Genomic DNA, 13,007 nt, shown 5'->3' on the forward strand with positions numbered 1-13,007 from the left:
GTCTCTTGGGCCGTGGGGAACTCGGGCTTTGTGTGACCAGAGGGGGTGAGGGACATTGGGTTTGCCAGCCAATAATCGCCATTGAACAGCCCGGCTGTTGCCATTTTACACTCGTAATGACGTGTAGTTTAATGACCATTTATTTTGTTTTGCTGTTTGTGGAGCACGTACTGTAGGTTGGGCACTTGGTTATTTCTCATCCTTGTAGTTACCAGCAGGGGAGGTGTTAGCCATCTCATACAGGTGAGAAAACGGACTCAGAAAACTTACGGAGCTTGTCCAAGGCAAGCTACCTTTTTGTTGTTGTTTCTTTTTTAAGAAAAAATACTTATTTTTTGGTTACACTGGGTCTTCATTGCTATACTCGGGCTTCCTCTAGTTGCAGAGAGCAGGGACGACTCTCCAGCTGTGTGCGTGGGCTTCTCATCGCAGTGGCTTCTCTTATTGAGAAGCACAGGCTCTAGGCACGCGGGCTTTAGTAGTTGTGATGTACAGGCTTGGTTGCTCTGAGGCTGTGGAATCTTCATGGACCAGAGATCTAACCCATCTCCCCTGCACTGGCAGGTGGATTCTTATCCAGTGCATCCACCAGGGAAGTCCTGTTTCTTTTTTGCTTTTTAGTTTCTTTGCCACACCGTGCAGCATGTGGGATCTAGTTCCTCGAGCAGGGATCGAACCCGTGCCCCCTGCAGTGGAAGTGTGGTGTCTTAACCGCTGGACTGCCAGGGAAGTCCCATGAGAGTGAAAGTTGCTGTGTTGTGTCCGACTCTTTGCGACCCCATGGACTATGGGGTCTACAGTCTATGGAATTCTCCAGGCCAGAATACTGAGTGGGTAGCTGTTCCCTTCTCCAGGGGATCTTCCCAACCCAGGGATAGAACCCAGGTCTCCTGCAGTGTGGGTGGATTCTTTACCAGCTGAGCCACTAGGGAAGTCCAAAAGCTACCTTTGTTTTTGATAAAGGACTTTGTTGTAGTCACCTTATATCACTATAAATATTGCCAAAATGCTTTGGGCCCTGAGGAGAGATAACTAGTCCTTGTCTCTCAGGCTGTATTGATAAAGTATGGATTATTTCTCCATTTGTTCATTCTGCAAGTTATTTGGGGGCCTGCTATAAAAGCCCTGTGCTAGTGACGTGGATAGAGACGTGAAGACAGATGAGGTTCCTGCCTTTGGAGTTTACACTGTAAACAGACAGATGTAACTACAGAGTATGATCATTCTCCTGAAGGAAACCGAAAGGGCACCGAGCAAGTGGGTGACTGAGGAGGACGCCTTGGTGAGGATACCTCCAAACAGGTGCCATCTGAGCAGAGACTGAGGTTGGGAAGAAGAGTAGCAGCAGCGGGGGAGCAAGTGTGGGGACCCCAAGGCAGGAGCGAGCCTGGTGTCCCTGAGGAACCGAAAGGCTTGCCTGTATTGAATTACAGCTTGAGGCTCTTACAACAGTACTGCTACAAACATTCTTGTATACTTCTTTTAAGAAACACGTTTCCGTTGGGTGTATACCTGGAAGTGGAATTGCAAAGCCCCATGTGTGTAAATATGTGTGTTTCCCAAGGGGTGCTGCCAGTTCACTTTTCTGCCAGCAGTGTTAGAGTTCCAGTCACTCTGTATCCTTGTCAACACTTGCTAGTGTCTGTCGTTTCCATTTCAGCCATTCCGGTGGGTGTTCGGTGATAACACTCTGTGGTTGTAACCTGTATTTAAGACAGGGAAGAGTTTTTTGAACTGAGAGGTCCTGGACAGTGCCCATATGCCAATGTGAAATCTCCGGTAGAGTTAGAAACCAGGCGCTCAGAGGGGAACGGGCGGCAGGGCAGACAGACAGTTTTTAAGTTTATTTATTTATGGCTGTGCTGGGTCATTACTGTGCGGGCTTTTCTTTAGTTGCAGTGGTTTCTCTGGAAAAAGTGGGCTTCTCTCTAGTGGTGTGCAGGCTTCTCATCGCGGTGGCTTCTCTTGCTGCGAGCACAGGCTCTAGGGCTCGGGGGCCTCAGTAGTTGCGCCTCCTGGGCTCTAGAGCACAGGCTCAGTAGCTGTCGCGCACGGGCTTAGTTGCTCCTTGGCATGTGGCATCTTCCCAGATCAGGGATTGAACCTCTGTGTCCTGCATTGGCAGGTGGAGGGAGTCTTTACCACTGAGCCACCAAGGAAGCCCTGAATTTTTTTTTTTTTTTTTGCAGGGGTGGGGTGGAATTGAGAACACTTTTCTTGTGATTTACAGAGTGTGGGCTTTAGGGTCTAAGCGACTTAGGTTCACATTCTGGCTTTACTACTTTCCGGGTATGACCTTTAGGTAAGCAAGTTACTTATATTCTCTGAACCTTGGTTTTCTTACCTGAAAATGGGACTAGCTAACCTACCTTGCCAGACTCTTGTGAGGACCATGAGATAACACCAGGTGCTGCCTACCCGAGCTCAGTGGCTGGAGATGAGACATATTCCTCCAGGGGAGAATGGTGCTTTCTTCTTTACTTCTTAGAACATGTAATTACTTCTACAGTTATTTCAAAGAGGCATGGCTAAGCCATATTGATAGGTTTTTTGTAGCATTTTCTTTCAAAGTCATTGCGGTTGTATATTAATTGCTTTTTAAGGATGATATACAAGATGAAGCAAAGCCCATTCTATATTAATGATGCAGAACATGGGGGTACTTTCCTTTCTACGCTTAATCGCATAGATGCTTTTGACAATTCTAGCAATACGGTAGTGATAGCAAGCAAACCACCCTCAAAAAACCGGAGATGATTCTGTAAGGCTTGCAACTAGCCATTTTCTCATTTGCTGTGTCTGAAAGTGAAAGTGTTGGTTGCTTAGATGTGTCCGACTCTCTGCCACCCCGTTGACTGTAGCCCGCCAGGCTCCTCTGTCCATGGCATTCTCCAGGCAAGAATACTGGAGTGGCTTGCCATTTCCTTCTCTGGGGGATCTTCCTGACCCAGGGATCAAACCCCCGTCTCCTGCATCGCAGGTGGATTCTTTACCATCTGAGCCACCAGGGGGAATCCATGTCAGAAAAGTATGTATTAAAAAAAATAAAAAATACTTCTTTGAGGACGGGGGCATTTTAACTAGTTTTTTTTCAAAGGATTTTTACAATGTCTTATATAGTGCATTCGAGAGGGCTTCCTGGTGGTTCAGCGGTAAAGAATCTGCCTGTCAGTTCAGGAGACACGGGTTCAATCCCTGGGTCAGGAAAATCCCCTGGAGGAGGAAATGAAGACCCACTCTGGTCCTGTTGCCTGGGAAACCCCATGGACAGAGGAGCCTTGTGGGATACGTCTGTGGAGTTGCAAAGAGCTGTACACGACTTAGTGACTAAACAGTGGTGACAACATACAGCGGGTTCACTGTATCTTAATTCCAAGATGTTGCTGTCTGTGTATTGGGATAAAGCCTGTTTTTGCAGAAGTACCTTGGCTCACAGAGCAGTTAACTAAACTCTGAAGAAACTGGATGAGAACCTTGGGGACCTCAAGTGTAGTGACTTGGATTTTGGTGGGTTAGCAAGATGGTTTTGAAGTTGCATTGCAGACTTGGAGATTTTCCTAGGATGCTGACATTCTGACCCTTCTCTCTTCCATGGGAAAGTCCATGGCCACCCCTGATCCCACTTAAAATCATTTGTGTTGGGTGGGCGGGCAAGTGGAGAAGTGATTGTTTTCAAATTACTTAGGATTCTAGGACTTAACAGGGACAAATCACATTATCTGCCTTCTCACCTCTAACTGTGGCTGTACTCAGCCTACCTGGAATAGGTCATTTATCTTACCCTGTTATTAGTACTGTCATTTTCCTGTTCAACAGGGTTTGGTCTACCAAGCTGACAGAACCCCATGTGCCAGCTAGCCACTCTGGCCTCAGACCACAGGGTTCTTCTACGGGAATGGTGCACTTACTTATTCACCCCAGCCCTACAGCTTCCACCTTTTTTACCCTTTAGGCAAATGGGAAGAGGAGAGCCTAGTAGGTTTCAAACAAACTTAGTAAGAGAGCAGTCAAACTATATTTGAAAATTAAATTGCCAAGTCCATTTTTTTTCTGAAGAGGGTGAGGGAAGTTGGGGGAGGAATTTTAAAGCCCTTGGCAAAGGTTAGATGGTAATTTTCTTTGCAGATCAGGAGGAAGTTTGCAGTTCACAGAGGGAAATTGTTCAAAGTTGTCAGTGTAGGGAGAATTCGTTTTGTTTTGTATAGGGGTATAGCTGATTAACTGGAGAAGGAAATGGCAACCCACTCCAGTGTTCTTGCCTGGAGAATCCCAGGGATGGGAAGCCTGATGGGCTGCCGTCTATGGGTCGCTCAGAGTCGGACACGACTGAAGCGACTTAGCAGCAGCAGCAGCAGCATAGTCAATTAACAGTGTTGTGCTAGTTCCAGGTGAACAGCGAAGGGACTCAGCCAACCACGTACATGTATCCAGTCAGGGAGAATTCTTTTTTACTTTAATTTTTTTGGGGAAAATTCTCTGTACACCCCACAGGTGGTTCCACTTTCTGTCCTTAAGGAACATCATTGGATGCCACATGTGTGTCTCTGTTGAGAGCTGAAGGATGAAACATATTCCCCAGAGAAAAGTGTTTCGTCTGGCAGTGTTAAAATGATAAACCTTGGCTTTCCCTTCCTGAAATAACCCTGGGTATAGTTGTTATTTGGGTTTCCCTGATGGCTCAGCGGTGAAGGATCTGCCTGCCAACGCAGGAGTGTGTGTGTGTGTGCTCAGGCATGTCTGACTCTTTGGTACCCCGTGGACAGCCCACCAGGGTCTTCTGTCTGTGGAATTTTCCAGGCCACAATACTGGTAGTGGATTGCCATTTCCTCCTCCAGGGAGTCTTCCTGACCCAGGGATCAAACCTGCATCTCTTGAATCTCCTGCATTGGCAAGCGGATTCTTTACCACTAGCGCCACTTGGGATGTAGAAGAAGTGGGTTCGATCCCTGGGTCAGGAAGATTCCCCAGAGGAGGAGATGGCAACCCACTCCAGTATTCTTGCCTGGGAAATCCCATGGACAGTGGAGCCTGGCGAGGTCACAGAGTCCATGGGGAGGTGTCCATGCAGAGCAGTCCATGAGGTTGCAGAGTCGGATGAGACTTAGTGAGTAGACAACAACATCATAGTTGTTATTTAGGCTTATGGCTTTCCATTTTGGCACGACTCTCATTAAGAAATGTGTCTTGGTATTTAAATACACATCACAGAGAGTCGAAGCCTTGTCTGCTAACCTTGGTGAACCTGTTCTGTTAGGCTGGGCCGGCCTCAGTTATTTTTAGCGCTGGAGTCTCTTCCCCCGTGACCCCTTGCCCACACGTCCACATCCCCAGAATGAGGCCACATTCTTCACCCACACATGGGGCCTGTGGAGTAACCACGGGGCAAATTTCACATCTTCCCATAGAACCAGTTCCTTGTAAGTGCAGCCAAATACTGGGACAGGCTGACAGCTTTTTCTTTCAGAGCTGCTCAGAGGAGGCAGTTGAGATTAGAGCCAAAGTTAAGAGGATGAAAATAGTGCTGAGGAAGACAGATCCTCTTGACTCCCAGCTAAGGAAGATTCTTAGCTACTGTACCCAGAGAGCTGAGCTGAGCTATATATATCATGCCTGATGGGGACAGAGTCCCCACGGGGGCAAGGACCTTGTGGAAATCACTTTTGGACTCCCTGGGGCCCAGCACCTCTGGTGCTTCCCAAGCACTTGTGAAAGCACAGGAATTGAAATACTACACAGCTGGCCACCTCTCCACTTTTCCCTCCCAATGGTACCTTACCCAGTGGGGTCTGCCCGTGATGTGGCCAAGTCCTTACCTCTTTTTTTTTTAAATTTTTATTGCAGTATATAGTTGCTTTACAATGTTAGTTTCTGCTGTACAGCAAAGTGAATCAGTTATCTGTATACATATAAGCCCTCTTGGTCACCACTGAGCACTGTCTGCTCTACAGTAAGTTCTTGGTTATCTATCTTATTGTTGTTCGTTCGCTAAGTCGTGTGCGACTCTTTGTGACCCCATGAACTGCATCACACCAGTCTTCGCTGTCCTTCACTGTCTCCCTGAGTTTGCTCAAACTCATGTCCATTGAGTCAGTGATGCCATCCAACCATCTCATCCTCTCTTGCCCTCTTCTCCTCTTGCCCTCATTCTTTCCCAGCATCAGGGTCTTTTTCAGAGAGTTGGCTCTTTGGCATGAGGTGGCCAAAGTATCTATCTTATGCACAGTATCAATAGTGTATATAAGTCTCAGTCTCTAATTTGTCCCACCCTTTTCCTTCTTCTTGTGGTTAAATATTTCATTCTTCATCTCTCTTTGCTAGTGCTGTCAGCTTAGCTTTGAGCCCATCTGTCTTCACCTCTGCTCCAGTCTCTGGGGAAAGAGGTGACCTTTCTCCTGCCCCGGGGGAATCCACCCCCATGTCTTGGTCACTTTTCTCTCCCTCATGGCCCTTGTTCCCATATTTATTGCCAGCTTCCCTTCCCTTCCTCTGTCAGCTTTGAGTCTTTGTGGGGTTTCCTCTGTGGTCTCTGAATATGTCTGCGTTTCTCTTATCTTGAGACCTGCTGCCTTCTCTCTTCCCTTCACTGTCAAAAGTTTCTAGAGAGAAAAATTTATCCTTAGAGTCTGGCAACTCCTCACTTCTCACTTGCTTCCCAACCTATGGTTATCCATCAGCTTCTCTCTTCCTAAACGGCTGGGGCATGGAGCACACTCAGTTTCCTAAAAATAGGTTCATCATGTTCCTCTGTGCATTCTACTCTCTGAGTCATTTGCCAGCGTCGAACATTTCTTTTTGAAATTCCAGACAGTCTTCCAGTTCTCCCACCTCTGAGCATGGTTCCTTCCTTTGCGCCGGTTGGTTCTCCGCTGCTTGCGCATTAGATCACATGTTCCTGAGAGCTCTCCCAGGCCGTCCTCTCTTCTGCCCCAGACGGTCTAACCATCTTCCTGCCCCTCTCTGGCTTTTGGTACTTTGCAGTAGGTGAGGATCCCCAGGCCTGTATTTTCAGCGGACGCGGTACATCCGCAGGCCCCCACAGGTACTAAAACTCAACTCAGAGTCTTAACCTGCCCCTCCTTCCGCAGACGTGCTCCTCCTGAGGGCTGTAGCTCAATCAGGGATTCTACTCTCGCTCCTGCTGTGTCACTCAGAGCCGGTCTCTCTCCCTGCCCCCAGCTCTTCGGTTCATGACCACATCCTGCTAAGTCTGTCACAGATCTCTGTCCCTTTCTCTTCTGCCCGTATCCTCATATCTTCCTTCCCACCCGCCCCTCACAGATTGGTCCTCCACAGTGCTTATTGCTGTAGTGGCCACTCTAAAATACAGGTAAGATCACAAAGCCTCGTGTGGCCTCAACCTTTAATGGTGTCCCGCTACCTATAGGATAAATTCCAGCCTCCTTACCAAGGAATACAAAGTTTTGTGGGTGGTTTTTTTTTTTTTTTTTTGGCTGCTGTGGGTCTTTACTGCTGCACGTGGACTTTCTCTTATTTGCAGAGATCGGGGGCTACTCTCTAGTTGCGGTGCGCGCGGGCTTCTCATTGCGGTGGCTTCTCTTGTTGTGGAGCAGGGGCTCTAGGCACGCAGGCTTCCGTAGTTAGGGCTTGTGGGCTCCAGAGCGCAAGCGCAGTAGTCGTGGCACATGGGCCCAGTTGCTCTGCGGTAGGTGGGATCATCCTTGACCAGGGCCTGAACCTGCATCCCTTGCATTGGCAGGCAAGTTTTTTAACCACTGGGCCACCAGGGAAGTCCTGGAATACAAGGTTTTGAGTGGCTGCGTTTACTTGTGGTACTCTCGTCCATCCCTACCCTTATCTTTGATCCAGCCGAGCATTTTGTAGTTTCTTTCATGTCCTGGTCCCTGCTGTTGGTTTTTGTTTTTGTTTTTTTTGAAAAGTCTTTTTGCTCTTGACTTTCTGGCCCATAATAGTGTTACTGAGCAGGGTTCTTGGTCTCCTTAATAGAAATTGATCAGAGACCAGACAAGAAATCCAAGCAAGGGTTTATTAGGGCCCCTGCTGCAGCAGGAGGCAGCGAGAACAAGCAGCAGGTTACCTTGCCTGCTTGCTGAGGGGCATGTAGAGCTCTTCCTTCAGTGGGTGCGGGCAGGGAAGGGTGGCTCCTGGGGCTGGCTGGAGGGGTGGTCTGGGTGGTTGCCTGCCTGTTGGGTGGCATTGCGTGCAGAGGGCAGGCTCAGTGCCCTGCTTTTGCCCCCAGCTCTTCAGAAGTGGCTGTGTTGTGTCTTTGGTCTTTTTGTGTCTTGTTGCCCATAATTTGCCTCAACACATGCACAAGGTTATTTTTAATCCCTTACAGTCTTCTTTGTATTTTGTGGTTCGAAGAGATGTTTATCCTGGTGCAGGAATTGCGACAAAGGGTCCCATGTCCCAGCTTGTCTCAATAGGGTCTGTCTTCCCTGGTCACTCCTCCACCCCGGAGGACGGAGCTGATCATTGTTCTCATCTTTGTCACCCTTTCCCTGCTCCCCTCACTCCCCCAGCCCCTGGCTTCCCAGGTGGCTCAGTGGGTGAAGAATCCACCTGCAATGCAGGAGATACAGGAGATGTGGGTTTGATTGCTGGGTCGGGAAGATCCCCTGGAGGAGGGCATGGCAACTCACTTGAGTATTTTTGCCTAGAGAACCCCATGGACAGAGGAACCTGGTGGGCTACAGTCCATGGGGTCAGACACTGCTGAAGCGACTGAGCATGCACACACCCCCTTGCACTACACAGACCTCTGTTAAAGCACCCTGAAATTTCAGTGTTTGGTTTTACATTTCTAGTTCCCGTATTAGACATGAACTCCATGAGGGCAGGTGCTCGATCAAAGCACTGGCCCCTCTAAAGGCTGCAGGCACAAATGAGCGGAGGTTCTGACAAGTTTTGTGAACCACCCACAGCCTTGTCTCCAGGCTGTTCTGCTACTCCCTCCCTCCACCTCATTCTGTTAATTGACACATCCTGCTGACTCTGTCAGAAATCTGTCCACATTTGGGACAAGCCTGGAAAGCCAAATGGTAATTGTGGTGAAATCAGTGGGTTTAACTTTTTAAAAAACTATTTATTTTTATTTATTTACTTGGCTGTGCCGGGTCTTAGTTGTGACACACGGGATCCTGGATCTTCATTGCGGCATGGGGGATCTAGTTCCCAGGCCAGGGGTTGAACCTGGGCCCCCCTGAGTTGGGAATGTGGAGTCTTAGCCACTGTATGACCAGAGAAGTCCCTCTAGGCTTACTTTTTACTTGCTCCTTCCCAGAGAGATTGCAGTGACAGCATTGTTATAATGCTAGTGACAGTCACTGAGGTTCATTTAGTGCCTTACGGACTGAAGAATGTCCAGACGAGAAAAATGAAGCACAGAAAGGCCGCGACTTGTTGGCAGTAGGTAATAGCCCAAGTCTTCTGGTTCCAGGTTTTATGATCTTTGTATTATTCCACACTGTTTCAGATGTTTCCATAAACATCTTTTTTGGGGATGTTTTTTAGGTCTTTTTCTTATATTTTTTAAAGAAGTAATTTTATGTATTTATTTGTATTTTTGGCTGTGCTGGGTCTTTACTGCTGAGCAGGCTTTTTTGCAGTTATGGCGAACAAGGGCTGCTCTCTAGTTGCTGTATGGGCTTCTCTCTGCAGGGGCCTCTCTTGTGGACCCCGGGCTCTAGGGTGTGCAGGTCGCTGTGGTTGCAGCTCCCAGGCTCTAGAGCACAGGCTCAGTAGTTGTGTTGCACAGGCTTAGTTGCCCTGAGGCATGTGGGATCTTCCTGGATCAGGGATTGAGTCTGTTTGTCTAGCACTGGCCGGTGGACTCTAACCTCTGAGCCATCAGGGAAGCTCAACAGGTGATTTTTTTTTGAAGAGTTACAAACTTCCTCTTTCAAAGGGCTAATACTCTGCTGTTGCTTCCAGTCTCTTGCCAACAAATAACTCGCTTATTTAACTGCTCTTGGCTGCATTATACCATGTGAATTCATAAGGCAGGTTAGGTCCCTGTTTTCTGGGAACTGAGAGTCTTGAGACGAGTGACAGTGAGCCAGAGAGATGTGTTTTTGACGTGCAGGAAGCAGAATGCCTGTGTGGTTAGTTAAGCTTTAAATACTGCATGCGATTCATTCATTCAGGAGTCCTGGTTGAGCCGCCCATCTGCCAGGCACTGCATGACTGTCATGGTCCCTGCTCTCAGGGTCATAGGCAGGCAGCTGAGACAGGTGTTAATGGGATATGCCTACAGAAATGAATGCATATGTTGGAGGCAGTGTTAGGAAGCTGGAAAGACTCTGGAGTAATCATGAGGTTGAAGGTCATATCTGCGTGAACCAGGAAGCTCCTTCACTGTGCTCGGCCTTCCTCTTTTCCTCTTAAAAAATAACTAAGGTGGAACCAGTGGCTTCTTAGTTCTTCCAGCTCACTACGGTCTTTGAACTCCAAGCTAACAAAGGCACTTTCAGTGAGTAAGGAGGCAGAGCTGAAAGTACCATTCTTTTGTGTGAGCTGATTATGAATACGCTACATGTTTCATTCATTATCCCCTTGAGCGTATCCCCTACAAGGTCACCCTGACTGCCTCGGTCTACTGAGAACAGCACATCTTACTTTATCACAGCAGCACTTGGCATTTTAGTGGAACCCCTTGTAGTGTTTAGTTTATTCTGACATTTGAGAGAGTGGATCCTCCTTGTTCGGTGATTTCAAAAAAAAGCATCAACCCCCTTGCCCCTAATTCCTATATTTGATACTTAGAATGGGAATAATAACCCAAAAGTTCTTAAGAAGTCCGCAGAGGCACTGATTCAGCAAGGAAGCCAATATCTGTGGAGCGTCTGCTGTGTGCACAGGATTGATGTGAATAAGTGGTCCCTGTGGCACCCCACTCCAGCACTCTTGCCTGGAAAATCCCATGGACGGAGGAGCCTGATGGGCTGCAGTCCATGGGGTCGCTAAGAGTCGGACACAACTGAGTGACTTCACTTCCACTTTTCACTTTCATGCATTGGAGAAGGAAATGGCAACCCACTCCAGTGTTCTTGCCTGGAGAATCCCAGGGACGGGGGAGCCTGGTGGGCTTCCGTCTATGGGGTCGCACAGAGTCGGACACGACTGAAACGACTTAGCAGCAGCAGCAGCAGCCCTCAAAGATTGGATGGCCTAGGTGTAGAAAAAAGCATAAGTATTGCAGGTATTACAGGTGCCGTGGTAGAAGCTGATGTCGAGTCGGAGGTACACATGTAAGAGCTGTCAGCGAGTTCTGCAGGGAGCACCGTAATACAGGGAAAAGAACGTTAGGTTGAGGGTCAGAAGAACTGGGTTTTCCGAATCTCAGTTCTCTGTAATTAGGTATGACGTTGATTCCTTTGAGCCTGGGTTGCCTCATCTAAGTAAAGGAAATACTGATCCCTCCGCCCCATGTCAGTCTGAGTGTGGAAATGTAGGATAGAGTTCTTTCTGCCTGAGCTCTAGGGGCAAGGTTATGTTCCTGAATGACAGAGCTGTCAGGCCACGTGTAATTGCTAAGACAAAAGATGTTATTTGAAGTAAAGATCTCAGATGAAACCCAAAGAAACATCAGCACCCTTTCAAAGGTAGCAGGTCGGCTCGGCCACTCGAGCTGGCCTGTCCTGGCGGCAGCTGTCTGTGCGTGCCCTTTACTGGAAGGGCAGCCGGGGGGAGGTGCGGATGTGGCCCCTGAAAGCCCGTCCTCACCTTGCCTCTGGCGGCAGGTGTAGACCTATATGGCGGTTCACCTGTGCCCGCGGGGGTGGGAACCCAGTTGAGGTGTGTCTTTTTAATTCTGACCTTTCTCCCCTTTCTTCCTTGCATCAGATCTTATCATGTGGGCAACCTGCTGCAACTGGTTCTGCCTGGATGGACAGCCTGAGGAGGCCTCACCGCCCCAGGGAGCCAGGACACAGGCCTATTCCAACCCTGGGTACAGCTCCTTCCCTTCTCCCACGGGCTCAGAACCAAGCTGCAAGGCGTGTGGGACTCACTTCGCAAGCATGGCCAGGAAGGTGAGTGTCGACTTCTGGGCCTGCTCAGCCAGTGTAGCCACGGGTCCTCGGGCAGGCCTTCCCTCCTTGATGCCTGCCCTTCCCTTTGCCGGTGCAGAGCTGGCAACCCAGACCCGACCCGTCCTTCCACACGAGTATCAGAGCTAACTAAGCAGGGGACGTCCCTAGTGGTCCAGTGGTGAAGACTGCGCTTCCAGTGCAGGGGGCGTGGGCTTGATGCCTGGTTGGGGCACTAAGGGCTTCCCTGGCTGGTGGCTCAGCTGGTAAAGAATCCGCCTGCAATATGGGAGACCTGAGTTCGATTCCTGGGTTGTGAAGATCCCCTGGAGAAGTGAATGGCTGCCTACTCCAGTATTCTGGCCTGGAGAATTCCATGGACTGTATAGTCCATGGGGTTGCAAAGAGTCAGCACTAAGATCCAAACTGAGTTGGAGCTAAGTTGAAACTTGCAAAGAGTTGGAACTAAGATCCAACATGCTGCAAGGTATGGCTAAACAACCCCCCCAAAAAAAACTAACCAAGCAAAAGCAAAGCATCTCGGCAGAGATTTGGACACAGCTAGATCTGAATTCCGGAGAAGACGATGGCACCCTATTTCAGTACTCTTGCCTGGAAAATCCCATGGACAGAAGAGCCTGGTAGGCTGCAGTCCATGGGGTCCCAAAGAGTCAGACACGACTGAAGCGACTTAGCAGCAGCAGCAGCAGCAGCAGCAGATCTGAATTCAGATAGCAGCTTGGCCACTTCCTAGCTGTATGACTTCACCTCTTGAGATTCATTTCCCAACTCTGAAGTGGGGATATCATCAGTTCAGTTCAGTTCAGTTCAGTCGCTCAGTCATGTCCAACTCTTTGTGACCCCATGAATTGCAGCACGCCAGGCCTCCCTGTCCATCACCATCTCCTGGAGTTCACTCAAACTCATGTGCATCGAGTTGGTGATGCCATCCAGCCATCTCATCCTCTGTCGTCCCCTTCTCCTCCTGCCCCCAGTCC

General features: G+C 48.8%; 1 protein-coding gene across 7 annotated transcripts in view; it reads left to right on the forward strand.

Moving 5' to 3' along the window:
* RFFL (ring finger and FYVE like domain containing E3 ubiquitin protein ligase) overlaps positions 1-13,007 on the forward strand; it is a 77,365-nt gene that overhangs the window by 41,329 nt on the left and 23,029 nt on the right. For all 7 annotated transcript variants that reach the window (XM_005220052.5, XM_059878428.1, XM_015458551.3 and 4 more), the window contains one exon: positions 11,825-12,012. In XM_005220052.5, the coding sequence (XP_005220109.1) occupies positions 11,833-12,012 (180 nt within the window). In that variant the 5' untranslated portion in view covers positions 11,825-11,832. Of the gene's footprint in view, positions 1-11,824; positions 12,013-13,007 lie in introns of those variants that run through there.

Source organism: Bos taurus, chromosome 19, assembly GCF_002263795.3.
Source record: "Bos taurus isolate L1 Dominette 01449 registration number 42190680 breed Hereford chromosome 19, ARS-UCD2.0, whole genome shotgun sequence".
Lineage (NCBI taxonomy): Eukaryota > Metazoa > Chordata > Mammalia > Artiodactyla > Bovidae > Bos > Bos taurus.